The 18,707-nt window shown below is 34.9% G+C and overlaps 1 protein-coding gene across 4 annotated transcripts in view; it reads left to right on the top strand.

Annotated features, from left to right (window-relative positions):
- FUT8 (fucosyltransferase 8) overlaps positions 1-18,707 on the top strand; it is a 105,984-nt gene that overhangs the window by 45,358 nt on the left and 41,919 nt on the right. For 3 of the 4 annotated variants that reach the window (XM_039552097.1, XM_039552096.1, XM_019282841.3), the window contains exons 4-7: positions 3,960-4,091; positions 5,452-5,876; positions 15,291-15,406; positions 15,551-15,719. In XM_039552097.1, the coding sequence (XP_039408031.1) occupies positions 5,674-5,876; positions 15,291-15,406; positions 15,551-15,719 (488 nt within the window). In that variant the 5' untranslated portion in view covers positions 3,960-4,091; positions 5,452-5,673. The remainder of the gene's footprint in view (positions 1-3,959; positions 4,092-5,451; positions 5,877-15,290; positions 15,407-15,550; positions 15,720-18,707) is intronic. The other variant, XM_039552098.1, reaches the window with a different exon arrangement.

The raw sequence follows: 18,707 nt of genomic DNA on the forward strand, positions 1-18,707 counted from the left end.
GGAGTGTATGAAGAGAATATCACGCAAATTGCTCAGAGCAGTCTGTACAAGTATAAAATTAGACTTTTGCAGAAAGAAACAGTAGTAAAGAGGGAGTTGTGGATGTATGATTAAATAGTGAACAGGTCTAATGATTATGTCTACTTATGGCCCCTGATACATGTGAATAGAAGTTAAGAAGAAAAAAGAAGTAAATTTCTACAATAATTAAGTATGTATGGAATACTACGAATTTTATGTCCTTGTTCCAGAAAAAAGAGGGAGTGGATAGTTTTTATGGGTAGAAAAAATGTAACTAAAACAGTGAGCTTGACTAAGAAATGGAATGAACTTCATTTTGGATACTTTTAGAACACAAACATTAATACATGCTCTGTGAATGGATTTCTGTTCTCTGGTTGAAGAGAACAATAGATATAATTTGTATGTTAATAAAGGTAATTAAAAAGTTATAGATGAATGAAATGCTTTCCAAATTGTTTCCAGTCACTATTTGAAAAATGTTTGCATCTAAATGGGAAAAAGTCTCTTGGGATTGATAAATATGAATGCTAGAACTAGAAATAATTACCAGTCATGGCTTGATCACAATAGTGTGCAAAGCATGGGGACAAATTTCAAAGAAATGAGAGTTAACAAAGTAGAGGTAGATAAAAATAGGAAAATAGATAAATGCAACATAGATTTGTCATCAACAATTTTTTGATCTGTACTATTCTGGATTTACTTGGTAACTGTTTCAATGAGGTAAATTTCCCAATGAAACATAGTTTGGGAGAGAATGTGTATGAATTCCTTTCAGCATTTCTTGGCACATAGAAAGTTCTATATTGAGTGAGAGAAAATGTGGATGAAAAGTAGAGTCATTTGTTGGAAAAGGAAGTAGCTGAAGGGATGAAGTGACAGGGACTTGTGCTGCAAGGAAGAGTATTAGCCTGGAGGAGAGGCCCTATTAGTGCAGTGGATTACATCTGTTACTCATCTTGGATGTTTTCAGTAGTGACAATGTCATGAAAATATAATAGTTTATAATGAAATTTAGGTCACAAAATAGAAGAGTGTTCTGATGGGGTCAGAAAAATGTACAAGAATTTTTTACTCAGGACACCGGAGTGATAGAATGGGATAAAGCGTAATAGTACAAAGTTAAAAGGATGAAAAAGAAGAATTTCTGTATATAAGACAGGAGCTTATAAATCTGAAGAGAGATAGACGCAGAAAGATTTGAATGTATTATGTCCTTATAAAATGGTTGCTGACTGCCAGAGTAATGTGGCCATGAAAAGAGAAATCCTGTTTTGGGATACATCACAGTAGGCAGGTCCAAGAGAGAAAAGCAGGTATTTGGCTCGTACGAGACACCAGCAACGCCTTGTGTTACATGGAGAATTCTGATTCAATTACTGTGTAAGTCCTCATAAAGAATGCATTGCCTACACCGTGAATAATGTTTGTAAGGTTTGCTTATTTTTATCAAACGCTACAGAGGCATTTACTTGTTACTTTTGTCCTTTGATCCTTAGTTTTATTTTAATATCCTAAAAGGATTATTTCCTTAGGCTCTAATCCTTTGTCAGAGGCTGTGCCATCACGTTATTGTTAAATAAGAACTGGGATCAGAAAGTTGGTTTTAATTTTCATTTTTATGAGAGCACAACAGGCTAACATTACTTAGAGTAGAATGCTTTCCTAAGAAGATAATTTTTGTCAGTGAAATCTTAAAAATACTAACTTCAATAAGTTTACTTGTAAGGGAAACTAATAATGTTGTGAGGGTTCAATCTAAGTTATATGTACGGTGTAACGTGCTTTTCACGTGTGTTTCACATTTAGTGATAAGTCATTGTGATAGCTCTTAGAGTGGAATGGATTTAATGTTTCATACATTGTGCAATTGTAGGGGATATACATGCCTTAAATATACTGCTGTATATGTTAACTATAGTAATGTATTTTACTTTGTGAGTAATTTTCTTCTTTTCAGCTTACATAAGGTACACTTTTTTTGAGTGAATCTAGGCCAGTAGGTGGTTCAGCCAAAAGTAGACTTGCTTAGTTTGCTTTGAATTTAATCTAAAATAACTTGAAACTATACATTGCCAAGAAAAATCATAATGCTATTCTGGGGCCATAATTCTGTAGGAAGCAAAAATACACATGGAGAAAATACACACTGCAACACTGAATTTGCTATGGAAAGCATGTTCGAAATAGTACATTAAAAGGGACCTTATTTAAGTCATGGAAAATGTCCTTCCATTTAAAATTATATAGTATTGGGCTATTCAATTTTCTAATTCTTAAGTACCTTTTAAAGCTTTAAAATAACGGGAAGGCTTCATTGGGAGCAAGATGAGGAAAGGTAGTATGTATTTATTTTTGATTAGTCATTTTTGCTATAGCAAAATAACTTTGACATGGATGCACATTATTTCTCATCAAGATATTGGTGCTACTCTTCAGTCTCTTTTTTCACTTGCCATTTTAATCAAGTCTCTTTAGTGTTTCATGTAGTCATTTTCATTTAGTCATTCAGTGCATTCCATTACATTGAAGCAATGCTGTTTTTTAACCAAATTTTTCCTGTTAATTTGGCAACAAAACATTTTCACATTCTTACAATCAGTTGTGGCTTACATGTGTAGTATGCACAATTTGATTTCCCAACCAAGGCTTGAAGGTGATCCTTATTTTTAGGTAAATATTCTGTCTGTTCCTTGTGGAGTTCCAACTCCCCTGCTGTGAGCAAGGGTGCCACTCACTAGATCAGGTTGCTCAAAGTTCCATTCAGCCTGGCTTTGAACTCTTCCAGGGATGGGGCATCCAGTATCTCTGGATGCCCCATCCCTGGAATGTCAAATACTTTGACAAAATGTCAAATATGTTGACATTTTCTATTGCCAGAACAGTATGAAATAAAAGAATTAATGTGTAAGCCACATTACAGTACGAAGTTGGTAGTTAAGTGTTGCTAGCACTCACATATAATTAGATACACCACATTTGAGATACAGGCTTTTTAATGTTTTTTCAGAATGTTCTCCCTATTTATTCAGCTAGTTTGGCATCTTTATTTTATATTTAACTCTACTGTGACCTAACTTACGAAAAGAACAATGGCATCTTCAGAGATTGAGGGAAATCACACAAAACCTGTGAGGACTTGGTTGCATTTAGCCAAATGCTAAACTGATATTTCATAGAATTACTGATCACAGCTAAATCCCATTCCTAATGGGCCTCAAAGGTCGTCTGTACACAACTCTACCCACTGATAAACTGATTTTTTTCCCATTTTTGATTTTTTCCTCATTAAGCATCTTGATTACCTCCAGTTTATTGCTATGAGACTTTTTCACCTCATGTTTCACCTTGTTTTCCAAACACTTATATGTCAAGCTGTATGAAGTCTGCCAGTGGGTGCAGAGAGGTCCCTGATCACTCTTTCCACTTCAGCTGATTGCCTAGTCTTACTGTGTGTTTCCTCTTGTCTAGTGGGGTGGGGACTCACATGATGATCTTTCTTCTTCCATGCAGCTTAGGTTTTTTGGAACATTTTGGGGACCTTGTTGAATGCCATTTGAAAATCCACACTGACTAAATCAATTACATAACGATTAGAACTGGTTCTGTCTTGCCTGTTTGTTTACATCTTCAAAAGAACTTTAATAAATTTATAGCCACTATTTGTCTTTCTAAAAGCGATGTTAGTACTTTTTTACTTTGATTACTTTCATCCTTATGTTTGCAGATTTATTTAATCTAATTATTTCTGCCAGTTTGGCTGACATGAATATTTTTTTTTCCTGGCCTGTAATTGCAGGATTCCCTGCTGTAGCCCTTACAAATAATTCAGTTTACTGTTTTAATTTTCCTTTCCTTTGCTACAGAGTGGTTATAAGTAAGAGGTTGAACACCTCTGTTAATAATTAAACTTTTGCATTCTTTAACTTCTTTAGAACTGTTGGAAGAATACCATCTGTTCCTGATGGCTCGTTATATCAATTTTGTGGATTTTTGATTGTCTGATCTACTAACACTGTTGTTTGAGACAGACCAACGCTGCCTCTCGTAAAGAAGATACCTGATTTGTGAGTCTGCTTAAGCTCATGTTTTATGAAAAACAGATTGGAAAAAAAAAGTCAATATTTTGCTTGCGAAGTATTCTATAAACAATTGTGTCCCAATTGTGTCTTACTAGTCGAAAGTGGATTTTTTTGGGCCTCTTTTAAACATACACAAACTACCCCTCTTCTCAAGATAACCAGAGAAAATTTTCAGCATTTTCAGTGCTGTTGAAAACAGTAAGCATATTCAATGTTAGAATTATTGTATCTGGAGGTGTGTGCTCCAGGCATATTTCCATAACTGGGTGAGTTTGGAAGTTACTGCAATTTGGGAAGATTTTGCTCTAGGCTTGAAATGAATTGGAATAGAATAAAATAACTAAATGAAATTAAAAAGAAGTTAAGATGAAAGAAGGATAAAACAGAAAAGAATAATTTGGGAGAAGGTAGATGTGGATGGTATCTCAGAGGAAGTACAGTGGATTTAAAGATTTGAGAATCCAAAGAAATAGGTTATTTTGGAAATTGAATAAGAATGGCATATATATGCTCTTCAAAAAGGTAAAAATGTTACATTGCTGAGAAACAGGAAGAGAGGGGAGAAGTACTTAAAGAAGGCTCCGGACATGCTGTCAGTTAAAATCTGATCTAGATAGAATAAGGAGACTTTATCCTCATTGAATGATATTTTGCCAAGTAGAAAATGAGTTGAGGTGATTTTGCATTTTTTAAAATGGCATGGTGGGTTTTTTTGTGAGAGAAGGTATTACCTTTGGAGCACTTTTTTGCAGTTTTTTATAACTTTAATAATAACTTGTCAAAATGGGTTTGATAGTTTTGAGACAGCAGAGAAGTGTTTCTAAAAGCTAGGTTTCTAAAGTCATACCTGATTTTCAAATACTTGCAAATTGCAGAATATACTGTTACAATGGCTATAACTCATTTGTTAAAGAGTGGCAGTCATGACAAAAACGGAGAAGAAAGGGAATAAAAGTGAAAGAAATTAAGATGTATTTGTAATTAAATAAAAGCTCTTTGTTGATAGTAAAGGAAAATGTCAAGTTTACTACAGAGTGACTTTTGAACTATTTTAATGTCTGAAATGGCACGAATTGGTAAATATTTCTTGTGTAAAAAGCAGCATTTCTTCTGGCCATTTCAAATTTAGGATTAATTGCATATTCTTTGTCATTCATTCATGAATTCAGCACACTGTTCTGTGGAAAGTTAAAAGCTTTTTTCTTTGTCTCTGTGACAGAAAGTAGTAACATTGTCTATTGTCATTCTTGAATGTTAATGACAATGCATTTAGCTTAATTGAAATCCACTGTATTTGTACATATCAGAATTGTAATTTCAGATTTATTTTTATTTTTTCCCACAGAATATAAATGAAGAATGATGCAATACTAATGCTTTCTATGTACAGCCTTGTAAGAATCTTCTTTAAGGACTTGCAGTAAGATAAACACTGAGAATAATTTTTCTCTGGTACAATGTGTTGAAGCAGAGGAACTGGCATTGTCCACCTTTGTACAAGCTAAGAACTTAAAATGTTTGCTATTTTGTGAGCGGAGCAGTTCTGGAGTGAATTGAACTTCTGAAAATGCGGCCATGGACTGGTTCCTGGCGTTGGATTATGCTCATCCTCTTTGCTTGGGGAACTTTACTCTTTTATATTGGTGGACACCTGGTACGAGACAGCGAGCACCCAGATCATTCCAGTCGTGAATTATCCAAGATCCTTGCTAAACTTGAACGGTTAAAGCAGCAAAATGAAGACTTAAGGCGCATGGCAGAATCTCTCAGGTAGGACCTGGAAGTAATTAAAACTGTTCAGGAAATTTTTGAAATATGAAATACCAGAAATGAAATTGTAAGGGTTGTTTGTGGGAGTTTCTGCAAATTATATTTAACATTTAAGTATAGATAAGTGTTTTAATTTGTGCTGAAAATATATTGCAAAACCTTTAAATAAATGTACATTTAGTCCTGGTCTAATGTAATCATTATTTAAGAGTCATTTAATGGTGTGGAAATGTTACTGTCACAATAACAGAGTTCTGTAGGTGATTCACCCCTCAATGCCAACTTCAAACAAGTGCAATTATTATGACATTCATACAAATGAGAACATCTAGTTCTTTATACTTCTGCATGCAGTAATTAGAAGAGCTCGTTTTAAAATTGCTGAAAACATTTGTACAGCTTGTTGAAGATAAATGCTGACTTGCTGAAGATGATCTGCAATAGATTGCTGCATTATAAAAATTCTTTTATCCAAGTTTTCTTCCTTGCCTTGCTGCTACTCTTGTAGAAATACTTGTAAAACAGTAGGATCATCTACTTTTTTACAGTCATTAGATTGTAGATGGGTATGATTACATTTTGAAGTGTTTTCTTTCACCTTTTCAGACAGACAGCTTTTCACATAGATTCAAGGTACCTGCTGTCATAAAAACCTGAAAGGGAAAGCTGCTTAGGCAGGATGTGTCAGTGCCAGGTTGGACCCAAGTATGTGGACAGCACCACATGCAGCCTAAGAAGCTGGGATGGATCATGGGGACAAGTGCAGAGGCTTCATATGTTATAGGAAGGTGGAGAAGAGTAAAGCTCAGTATAAGATTTTACAGAATGGGAGGGTGGTGTTTATTTTAAAAATGTCTAAATGAGCTGAATTCGTGTATCTGAATTTTTTACTGAATTGGCTGTCTCTTTCCCAGCTCTGTGCTCATGAGCACCACATGTGTAGCAGTGGTGTGGCCAGGATCACCTGTGTAGTACATGGAGAGCAAGGGGCACTGAAAGTTCATCCTGTCTCTTGGTTGGTTCTTGCTTGGCAAGGAGAAACTGATTTTGGGCTTGCCTTTTAATACCCTTTAGGAGCAGATTTTGGATCTTCTACCCTGCTGTTTTACTTCATATTTCATAGGGAAAATTACAGAATTGCACAAATATATTTTCTTTACTAGGGTGTTTTAGGTTTCTGGTCCTGTTCTTGTTAGCTCAAGTCAGTTTGTTTCCCACCTTCATTTAATGAAATCATGCCTCAACTCTGTAGCAGTGAAATGAATTACGTTTCCTCTTTAGCCTGCTCTGATGTTTTTTCTCATGCATTCTCTCTTTCATTCTTATCCAGGCTGTTGGATTTGCTAGGCTGGGTAGACTTCCCTGCCTCACTGCAATATTTTTTCACTGCACTCTGTTCCTGGTTTCTGGAATGCAGTGTAGATGTGGCTGCATGCTGATGAGGCTTCTTAGCTTAGAAATATGTCTTAGTTTTGAACTATATGTCAGCCCTGAAGAAGCACCTCAGCATTCATGTACTGCTCCCCAGAGGTGGAGAAATGCCGCTGACCCAAGTACTCTACAGTGAGCATTGATAATCTTCACCTTTAGTAATATGGCCATGAATGGCTGAGTGGGCTATAGTTCCCTAAGCTCAGTTTATTAATATATGATAACAACAGTATTTGATAAGATTTTAATATATGTTGTTGACAAAATGGTGTAATATACTGTATGCTGATATGAAGAAACTAAAGCAACGCTCTGTATTTGACTAAATGCAGTATTTGTACCTTTCTTGAATATTAGACAGTAATAGTTAGCCTTGGGGATTCTTGCCTCAGAGGTGGTAATATCTGGCCTTGAATGTAAAGATTACCACCCTCCATGCTTTCAGTCCCCCATGTTTGTCTGACTTGAATAAATGGTAATGTGTTGTAGTGCACAGCCATTGAAATATAACCCATTCAAATTACACAGTGACTAGAAGAGAATAAATTGTTTTACCGATGGCAGGGTACTGTTTTCCTCTCAAGAAGGAGGCAGTAGAGACAGGAGGTGCTAAGTAGAGGCTAAACTATATTTTAGGCAGTGATGATTTTTCTAAATATCTTTCTATATTTCACTAACCTTATCTATATTCAGATAAATATTACCTTTTTGGTGGGCAAGTTTTAAATAATAGCTTATACTGTTGATAATTTCTCATGATTTATAAAAATAAAAACATTAGTTTATATCTACTCTAACCATGTTAGAATATTTCAACATTCCTTTTCTATGCTTCAGTTAATGGCTTCAAGATGCTGAAATTAGATTAAGTGATGCAAAACGGTGTTGACTGGACTCTGTTCAGCTTCTTTTTTGTAAAGATGGTGTTTAACAGTATTTCTGAGACTTTTCCTCAGAGCAGTTCTGTATAACCACAGGAAAATCTGAAATTCTAGCATGAGGAAGCATAAATGACTTTAAATACCAGTTGAACAGCCACACGTGTCCAGGTTCAGTAGTCAGTGCTCTCCAGGCACGAGCCAGTTTGAGACTGGAAGATAACCAGTCATAGTTTATGCTGGAAGTGCTCTGAGGTTGGTGAACTACTAACTTTGAGGGAAATGATGCATGACAATGTAGGGCTTTTCATTATTTTTACTGTGCCAAATCCATGATACTGTTTACATAGAAACATCACAAATAGGTTTTAGACGTATCCTGGTCAACCTGTGTTATTAAAGTATTAAATCATAATGTGGTACAGAATTTCAGTGTCTCATTTCTTTGTTTGCCAGATAGAACAAGTTGTGTTGAAAATAGATGTTAGCTTTAAAATTGTCCCAGTTACATTTTTATAGCAGTATGTCTGTTTAAAATGAGGCATTAACCAGCAGTCCATGGGTTTAGTATCTGTGTACTGGAAGAGATCACTGCTGCTGTGAGCATACATTATAGAAACAAAACACCTCTTAACTTCAGAAATCCAATTAGACGGAAAAGATCACTTTTGCTCCAGTTTACATCTTAAAGTAAAGACGTAATTTATTTTAGGCTTTACTGATCAAAGACAGAAGGACTGGAACTATTATTTGAATATGATTTAATTGCTAGAATTTTTATTTTGTACTGAAAACTCTAGTTACTGACAGTGGCAGTTAAATCTGAGTGGATAAAACAACAGTCCCTGCATCAGTATAGCTCATAAAGGGCATGAGATAAAAACTTGGTTTTGCTGCCGTTTTTCACTAAGATTTTATATCTAGAGAACAAAAAAGCTCATTTTTTGGGGTTAAAACAGAGAATATATTATGGTATGCAACACGGTTAAGCTAATGCCTGAAATTAGGCATATTCCAATTAGGAATTTAAGGTTACTTGTGGAGGATTTTATACAAGATGAGAGTGCCTACCTGTAAAATTGTAACAATAAACAAACATCTGATTAACTATACTAGCTAACTATGCTAGTTACAGTATTTTGGCACTATTAGATAAAAGTTTTGGATGCTAAAAAGCTCCAAGTTAACAGAATTTGTCTTAGTGAGCAATGAAGTTTTGTGAATGGTAGAACATTATCATAATGAGTAGCTGTGACATTAATACTAGCTAGTTAGGGCAGGCAGGAAGGGGCAGAAGGTGGGTATGGTTATAAGAATTTGTAGTTTAATAAAAGTATAAGTTGTTTTTTCATTTCCATTTTGAAGTTAGAGAAAATTGGTATTTCATATTTGATTACATTGTTAGTTAAAATGGTAAAATGCATTTCAGTACATTTCAATTGCCTGGACTTTCCCATTATCATGGGTTCCTATGACTTCTCTCACTTCCTTATCACCTAATAAAAGTGTCAGTTTTCTGGGATGGTTGAAAACAGGAGCTGGTGTGCTTGTTTCCATCCATCTCTCTATGAATGCTAACATAGAAAGACAAGAAGTGATCTTTCCACCCTGAGATCTGAATCCTCCTTTGCTGCCAATTTATGTAGCAGCTCCTCATCCCCAAAGACAACAAAAAAGAAAACCAAAAATGTGCCTTATGAAGCATACCTTATGTGCATGTAAAACTAACCATTCAAAACTTGAAAAAGATCCTATCTGTGAAAAGGCTTTATAAAGTCTTGCTTGACCCTTTTTTTCTCTGTGGTACTTAAATAATACCTGATTTTGTAATTTTCTTCCGCTTGCTTCTTCTCACACAAGATATGTAAGGAGCAGAATTAAAGTTTTAGGGCATTGATAGGTACTTGTTTGGATTATTCTGGTTTATTTCCCACCCACTGCAACCATTTGTATGTTTGATTTCACAAAATATATTATGTTTTTATGATTTTTAAAAATATTTTTAATTCATTACCCATATTGGTTAAGAATATTTCATATTTTTGTAAGGATTTTTGGTGAGCATATTTTTAGATACTTATTTTCTAAGTTGTATATACCTGTGCAAGTTGGAACAGTCACTCTTTTTGAAAATGGCCTGGAATAAAAAAAATATTCGTTTAGGAACTGAGTACACTTTTGTGGTGCACTTCTGATTACTTGAAATTACATCAGGTACTGCATAGGTTTTATGGTGTATTTAAAAAGCCTTAGGTGAGAAGTTACTGTAGTTTTTCTTTTGCCAATATGGTGCTTTGTAAAAACCTTCCTTGTGGGCTATAAAGAGGCAAAGATGTATATTAGCGATGCAGAAGATAAATGGGCTTAAAGGTGTTTTGTATTGTCTGAGTTTTAGAAATTATGTGCATGAATATTGTGGTGTAGTGAGATTTGGAGAGGTACCATAGTCTGTATGTGATCATAAACAATATTGTAGGAGCAAATCTGGGTTGATTTTAGAAGCAGTCTAGATTTCAATAGTGCAAAATAGTAATAAAACTGAGTTTTTTACAGGTTGTTGTTTTACTATTCTGTATCCAGTCAAACTGGAAGAACCCTTTCAAGGACACTTAAGTAGTAGGTGTGACAGCAAAAATGGAAATCTTTACTGCAATTTTTGTAGTTATTTAAGGGAAACCTGATAGGGAGTAATAATCAAACCGAAGTATTACATAATGTTGTTTCCTAAACAGTAGTTTTAGGAAGTAGTTTTACCTAAAATTTTTACTTACTCTTAGTATTATGATATGACTGCTGAAGACTGTCCCTGTTGCATATAGATGATATAAGGCTTTTAGGAGGATTACAATTACAACTTTTGTAATGTCCCATTTTCTTAGATGGAAGCTGTGTATGCCTTCATCCTTGTCCTAGGGTTGCTTTATTTTTGCAATACATGAATGCTTCATAGTATTTATGTGCTTCTTTGTGTATTACTGGGTGGGAGCCAAATTTTTATATTTTAGGATATTTTTCTCACAGTTCTGAGTGTAGCTTCAGAAAGAAGAGATCAGATTTTGAATTTGAAAGAGTACTAGAGTTGCTTTAATGTAGCTGGTGCTGAGGCTGGTGGAGAATCCAAACTCGAGATCAATTAATCATAAGCAACTCTATTAAAGTACTTCTGTCAATTACTCTGGGCAGTTTTTGGGCCCATTAAACCTGTAGAAAGCATTAAAGGGGCTTGGATAGAAGAATACTTTCAGGTTGATAAGAATTTAAATATTAAAGTACAGTTTTCTATTACATGTACTTAAAATATCTCAAGTTTGAAGCTGACAGTATTGCACAGGCTAGTGTGTGAAGGATGAAGATAATTGAACTAAATGGTGGGCACCTCTGCTCTTTTTACTACTTTTTGTGCAATTCTGAGTTAAGGGAAGGGACACATGTGCAGTGGATATAATCAGCACTGATCAGGGCTGTGCTGATCTAAATTGATAAGGGATGTTTGGTCTTTATTTGCAGATAACATTGACTCTTTTATTTCAGTTTTATTTACTGAGAAGGTTTTGTCTAAGAAGGATGAAGTGACAGCCTGTATTCTTTTTGTTTGTGTGTGCTAGTGGTCATTAATAATTGAACATGATTTTCTTCTTGGGGAAGAGAAAAAAGTGAAAGAAGAAAAGACAATCATAATTTGACTTTAGTTAGTTATAAACCTTCTAGCTCCATACAAAGAACTTAGATATAAATGAAAGAATGAGAAAATATTTGAGTGTGAACTTGTGAAATCTTATATTTTTCCTTTTGCTGATAAATTAGTGTAACCTTTTAAATATCTTGGGAATAGGAAAAGGTTAGAATGGTTTTTGTAATTTATGGGTTTTTAAAATTATTTTTACAATTATTTTACACAGTATGGCAGTTCTTCTAGCTAAATTGAATGTCACTATGATTAATTTTTAAGGTGTTCTTTTTGCCTTCAGAGATCCAGACTAGATATCATTGCTTTTTCATTGCCCCTCTGTCACCTGAAGGTGATGAGAAATTGGCCTAAGTCATATGGATTATGTACATAGAATTATTTTTTTTTTTTTAGCTGGATTAACAAGGGACAAAGTAGAAACAGGTTATCTCTACAACATAATTTTTTTGATGTTTGAAGTTATACAGTAATATCTTTATTTGATGAGTTGATTATGGAAAAGATAATTTCTATTTGCTATCAAATGGTAGGAAGCAGCATGCAAACATCACACCTTGTAACTACTGAGAATTGAAATAAACCTACTACTTGGTTTATTAGCTTGACTGACTGCTTAAGAGAATTATAATTGTGTTTATTTTGTGTTCATAACTTAATTTACAGTTTTACCATAGTAATAAGTGAAGGACACTGTGTCCTAGATGCTTACTGATGTGGTTTTTTTATTACTGCTTAGAATCATCTTAGTTTAGATGAACTTACTTTAAACTCACCTCTCATATTTTAAGGAGTAAAATAGTTGTCAGGACTTACTTTGGTAAGAATTATTTTGGTAAGAATTCCTGTTTTTCAAGAGGAATTCTTATTCATAAGTATGCATAATTACTAGGATATTCTGCACTAGAAATTATCTGCGTGCAGGATGCCATGAGACTAGACAAGGATTTTAATTCAAACGCTTTTCCCTCAAATGTTGTCGTATCTCCAAGTCAGTTGAAGTACTTGGAGAGGGTAATAACAGCCAAGCTGTGCAGAGAAGAATCTTTTCCTTAATTTTGAGACTGGATGAAAGTGAGGAAGACAGCAATTCTGAGTCTGATGAGGTAACAGATGTGGAGACAAAACTGAAAAAAGAATAAGCTATCTTAGTTTCATCCTAAAATGATATAATTTTTGAAAGTCCAAACAACTAGCTTAGAGAATGTCCCCCCATCCCAGCTCTTTTATCTAACAGTCTAAGTACAATAAAAATTTGTGCCAAATGTGCCAATGTGCCAAACAAGATGAATGTTAAATGGCATGCAGTTTTCTTTTTAAGATCTTAATTATATCAAATGATCAACATTACTGTGCTTCTTTCATATCATCCACAACCATCCTTCTGTAGGATCCTCTAATTGCTACTTTAACAGACTTTCCTTATGCTAAGATTATTTGTACACTGTCTCAGGACTTCTTATGGTAATGATTTTGTGTCCTTTTACCCTATTGTTCTTCACAGATTCTACCTTTAGGGTGTGTGACTTGTACAAGATAAACCCTAACATTTTTTTCTGGCAATTTTGTGGTTAGTTGTTCCTTCACAACTCCAGCTGTGGTACCAAGTCAGCAGATCACAAACACATTTCCATCTGGTGGTTTTAAATTCGTGTAAGAACGTAAATGTCTTTCAATATACTTTTTAAAGGCTTGTTTGTATTGTCTTGTACATGGCAATACAATACTGTACCTCAGTGTGATACAATACTGTACATTTTCTGTAGGAACAAATTTACAAATGGATTGTTGACATGGAGAGTATATTTAGGGAGTGCACATGATTAAGATTAGGGTATTTTACCCAGTTTTGACATGCTTGTTCCATCAGTGCATGAAAAAGCAGATGTACGAGCAGTTAATGGTAATTCCTTTTTGTGGTAGTTTTAGAACACAAATATTTTTTCAGTAATTATCCCTAGGATAGGGATCCTTTCGATAGGAAGCTTTAAGACTGCAGAATTTTTTACTGAATTTCCCTCAGGCTACATAGCTGCTTCTTCCACCTCTCTTATCTCCTTCTGAAAAAAGGTGCTTAAATGCTATGCTTCGTGTGATACACCTTTCTGATGCTTACATTAGGTGTTTGTTCTCTTCAACTGTTCCGGGGAAAATGAACTTCTCATCAGTCCCTGAAATTTTATTGGCATTTAGCTATCCAGACCTGAGAGACATTAAAGTTAATAAAATCTCAGTAGGATATTTAGAATGCTGTCATTTCTTTTTTACAGGGAAGGTGCTCCCTCAAACCACTGTTTTCCCTATGCTAGAGGCACCTGTCAAGGACTCTTCCTGTGTATGGTGCTGTGAAACTCTGTTTGTGTGTGGAGAGAATATCTGTTTCTTTTTATGTTCATATTCCTTTATGAAGGAAGAATCATCTTTATGTTCTGCAAGAATTCTGTATTCTTTGCAGTTCTCAAGACTTCTCATTGCACGTCTGCTTGCTCTTTTTCTCTTTAGAGTCTGATCTTACAAAAGCTTATAAAATGTGGAATAATTTTTAATAAGTGTAATTTCTCTTGAAATTAAAAGAGTTTTTATTTTACCTGCTTTAAATTTGTGAGGCAAATAGTAGTTAGCATCTAGTTTCTAAACTTCAATAATTTTGGTTTATTAATACGTGGATTCAAGTTGAGATGGTGAACAAACCTCAGTAGTGCCCTCAGGGCTGACTTACGGCTCATAGATTTCAGGATATGTATTTCCATACTTCTCCTGTGCTCACATATCAGAAATTTTACAAATTGATGTTACAGTTGCTGGTGTTGTTTTAGGTGAGGTACAGTTTAGAATAAGAGATCATGACAATGGTACATTTAAGGTGGTTGGATCTTGTTCTGAGTCCATGCAATACATTGAAGTCATCCTGGGTGAATGTGTAGGAAGCCTTAACTAGAGTTCAAGAGCTGGAGCCCTGGTTCTCTAAGAATATATGGCCAGGGTTCAAGAGAAGAATGTACCTCGTGTGTGAATGTAAGAAGAGTCAGAAATAGAATCTCTTGAAGGTATGTTGAATAGGCTTTGTTTGTGTGCCAATCAGGTCGACAATTAAACTGCCCCAGATACTGTTTTCACAAGCAGAGCCTTGCATTGTTCATGTTGGTGAGTGGAAGTCTTGAAAGCAGCACAGTATAGGATCAGGCTGAATCCTGCATTGCAGCTGTGTTATGCACTGTTTTTCTCCTATGGAATTGTGCTTTCAAAATCTTGTTTATGTCAATGTGTTTAATTTCTTCTGGTTTTAAGGAAATATTATGAAGGTTTATCAGTAAAACAGTATGGAATAAAAATGAAAGGAGAGCTGAATTGTTGATGCAAATAATTTATCAAATAATTATATTTATAAATCATGCAATTTCTTTATTTTCTATGTCCTAGGATACCAGATGGTCCCATTGATCAGGGACCAGCTGCAGGAAAGGTACATGCTTTAGAGGAGCAACTTCTAAAGGCCAAAGAACAGATAGAAAACTATAAGAAGCGGGCAGGAGATGGTTGGTAGATAAGTTTTCTTTTAATTCTAAAACAAGTTTTGGTGTTTTGGTATTTCTTATCACAAATGTATTGGCTTCTTAACAAGTAATTCAACTAAAAGTACTGATACTGATGCTTTTATGCTTTTTTTTTTTTTTTTTTAGTAGGAGGCCTTGGAAAAGACCATGAAATACTGAGGAGGAGGATTGAGAATGGGGCTAAGGAACTTTGGTTTTTCCTCCAGAGTGAACTGAAGAAGTTGAAAAATCTAGAAGGAAGTGAACTGCAAACACGCATTGATGAATTTCTGTCTGATTTAGGTCATCAGGAAAGGTACTTGCATTAGTTGATTCTGACCTTTAATTTAACTGTCATTATGTTGTTCAAAGATGTGTGGCAATTATATTTTTAGTTGTTGTCAGTCATCAGGCCTCATTGTTGGGGTACCTTTTTTATCATGTCAAAATATTCTGTATGAGTTTTGTTCATGCTGAAAAAAATTAATCCAGGAGATGTTAAAAATTCAGTGAAGTCTGTCTTTAAGCATATTATATTTTTAACTCTGTTCCCAACAGGATTGCAATAACAGTTTGTGTCTCATCAGTAAACAGTTATACAAAAGTAGTTGATTTAACTAAATATACTGCCTTAAACACGTATCAATGTCCCGAAAAAAGCTGTGATCTCCATGTGTGAACATCAGTAATAAAGCAAGAGCCTTTGAAAATAATGCTGTAGTAAAGGGAAAAAATCAGAAGAATTTTCAATTCCTTAGAAATAATGTAAACACTATTTAAAACATAAAGGCAATATGAATTTGATTATTAATGTGGGCAAATAGTACGGTCCATTAAATTTTGTAATTTAATATTCCACAGTTCCAAAATCCATTTTGTCATAGATTGAGTTGAAAGTGAGAAGGGACTAGTCAATTATTGAGAATTATTATTTATATAAAAGACGTGATTAAATTTCATCCAATTAGTTCTCTGCCAAGTGCAGTTTTATATATTTGACTGAAATAAAAGTAGTACTTGGCTGAAGCAGAATTTTCCAAAAGACTTGAGATCTTCAGTTGAACAGTGAACTGACAGAGAAGCTGCCACTTCCCTGGACAGTTTGTTTTGATAGTTATCTCCACTCAGAAATATTTATTCTCCATGGAAATTATTTCTGTTTGGGCTTTGTGAACTTTAGTTCATGGATTCTTATATACCTTTTAAACTATCTGCTAAAAACTGGGGCAAGTAGTCTAATACCAGACTTTCTCACATCTGTCATGGTAACAGAATCACTTGTGTGCATATGATTCCTCTGTTTATGAAGCCAGGATGAGGCAGTCACCACAGTGAAACCTTGAATAATGTTGTGTGTGTTTGATGCCAGAAGGTTTTTATGTTGCTGTCTCCCAGGACGAGTCCTTTTCCTTAGTCCTCTTCTTCCTACACCAATGATTATTAACTCATTAAGTCCTATTTGCAAGTTTCTGCATTTCTGATACCCTTATGTTCACATCTCTCAATACTTCAGGGTGAGGTGAAACCCATTCTAGAGATGCATGACTCCTTTGCATTGGATTAGAAAACTTTGCCCTGTAGATCTCTGGAAGTTATGAGATGACTTCCACTGTGGTACTGAAAGAAGTTTGTACATGATGCAAGCAATCACAACTGCTCTTTTTTTTTCCTCTGATAATTTTTGTATTGACTACAAGTATTCTTTCAGTTGTCACAGTGGTTATTAAATCCAGAGTAATCTGAAGTCTGTTTAGTCTTAGTAATAGATCTGTGTAGACCTTCCTTGTCTGGTGAGGTCCTCAAAAAAGACTTAAGTCATTTAAACTAAAGTCAAATAGCCAGCAACTAGGTTTTATTAAACTGAAATCTAGGCAATCTATTTACAGTGTAGAAGTTCAAAGGAACTGCATAAGAAAAAAACGATACGAAAATGTTTCTACAATATTCAGTGTGTGTTCCTGGTGCATTTGCAATGTTGCCTTCAAGCAATACAATTATCTTGTGTTGCCGAATGCACTTCTTGGTTGCCTCTAGTCCTGAGGAAGCTTTTTCCTGCACCTTTGAGGTCAAGCTATCTCATTATTTCACTTTGATCTTTCAGTATTGTGTGAACTCTAGGAAAATTCCCAGTTCCTTGTGTACCCATCCTTTAGCATGGGATGCACTGCTGTCTCTGGGGTGTTCTTTTCCCTTACAATGCAGAGTAGCTCCCCAGGAACGGACTGGTCTCATCTTCCCTCTGCTGTCCATCTGGTCACTTCTGAAAGGAACATAGCATATTCGAAATGAGCAAATCAGATGTTCTCATTCACTCTGAGAAGCACAGGTTTTTGGTGGTTGCTTTGTTTGACTCAGTTTGTTTGGCTTGTTTTTTTTTGTTGTTGTTTGTTTTTTTCTTATTGCCTGTTTTGTTTGTTGGTTTGGTTTGGGTTTTTTAAGTGCACATGCACTTGTTGAATTTTTTTAAAGGGATTAAACATGTTGCCAAATGCCCTTTTGTTGACAGTGCTGTCTTAAAAAGTTTTATTTTCTATAAATGGAACACTGCAAGAGTAGCTGGTATTACTTATTTTTATATATATACACAAATAGATAGACATAAAGATATCTCAGAAATTTTAATATATTTTATAATCTAGTGTTTGGATTAGAAAGATTAATGTTAATTATAAGTAGTTAAAGGAGTTTTTCATGCCGTCCTTAGGTGGGAAAGCAAATAAAGAGGTGGGTAGTGATCGAATGATGAGATAGCTATGTAAGGAAAGAGGCTAATATTTATTTTGTTTTGTTTATGAGGAAAGCCTACTGTGTCATAGATTAAGATTTGCATTCTAACAGATTATAAACTTTCTTCCTGTGGTTCTGGACCAGTAGTATTAGAGTTCTTTGTTAATCTTGATATTAAGCAAATTGTTTACTCCTAATATGATAGTGCTTTTTGTTAGATGTCTTCATCACTGTTTGTTGGCTATGCCCACAAGTGCTGGTCTTGCATCTGTTTTTGTGAAGTATTTCTCTACCGATTCTGTTTGAGAAACAACGTTGCCCAGCACACAGTTTCTTGAGAATTACATAATTGTATTCTTGTAGTTGCTATAGGGAAGAGGCCTGTTGAGAGTAAATTCATCTAAACACTGGAAAGATTATTTGATATTGAGCTATTAAAAAAGAGCAGATTAATCCTCTAGTTGTCATGGTTGTTCCCTGTGTTGACAAAAGTTGTTTGCAAGGTGGCTGTTACTGAGTTGGTTTCATTCCTTCTCCCGAGGAATAGCTGTCATCAGGGATTTTGTGGTAACTGGTC

The sequence above is a fragment of the Corvus cornix genome, chromosome 5, assembly GCF_000738735.6.
Source record: "Corvus cornix cornix isolate S_Up_H32 chromosome 5, ASM73873v5, whole genome shotgun sequence".
NCBI lineage: Eukaryota > Metazoa > Chordata > Aves > Passeriformes > Corvidae > Corvus > Corvus cornix.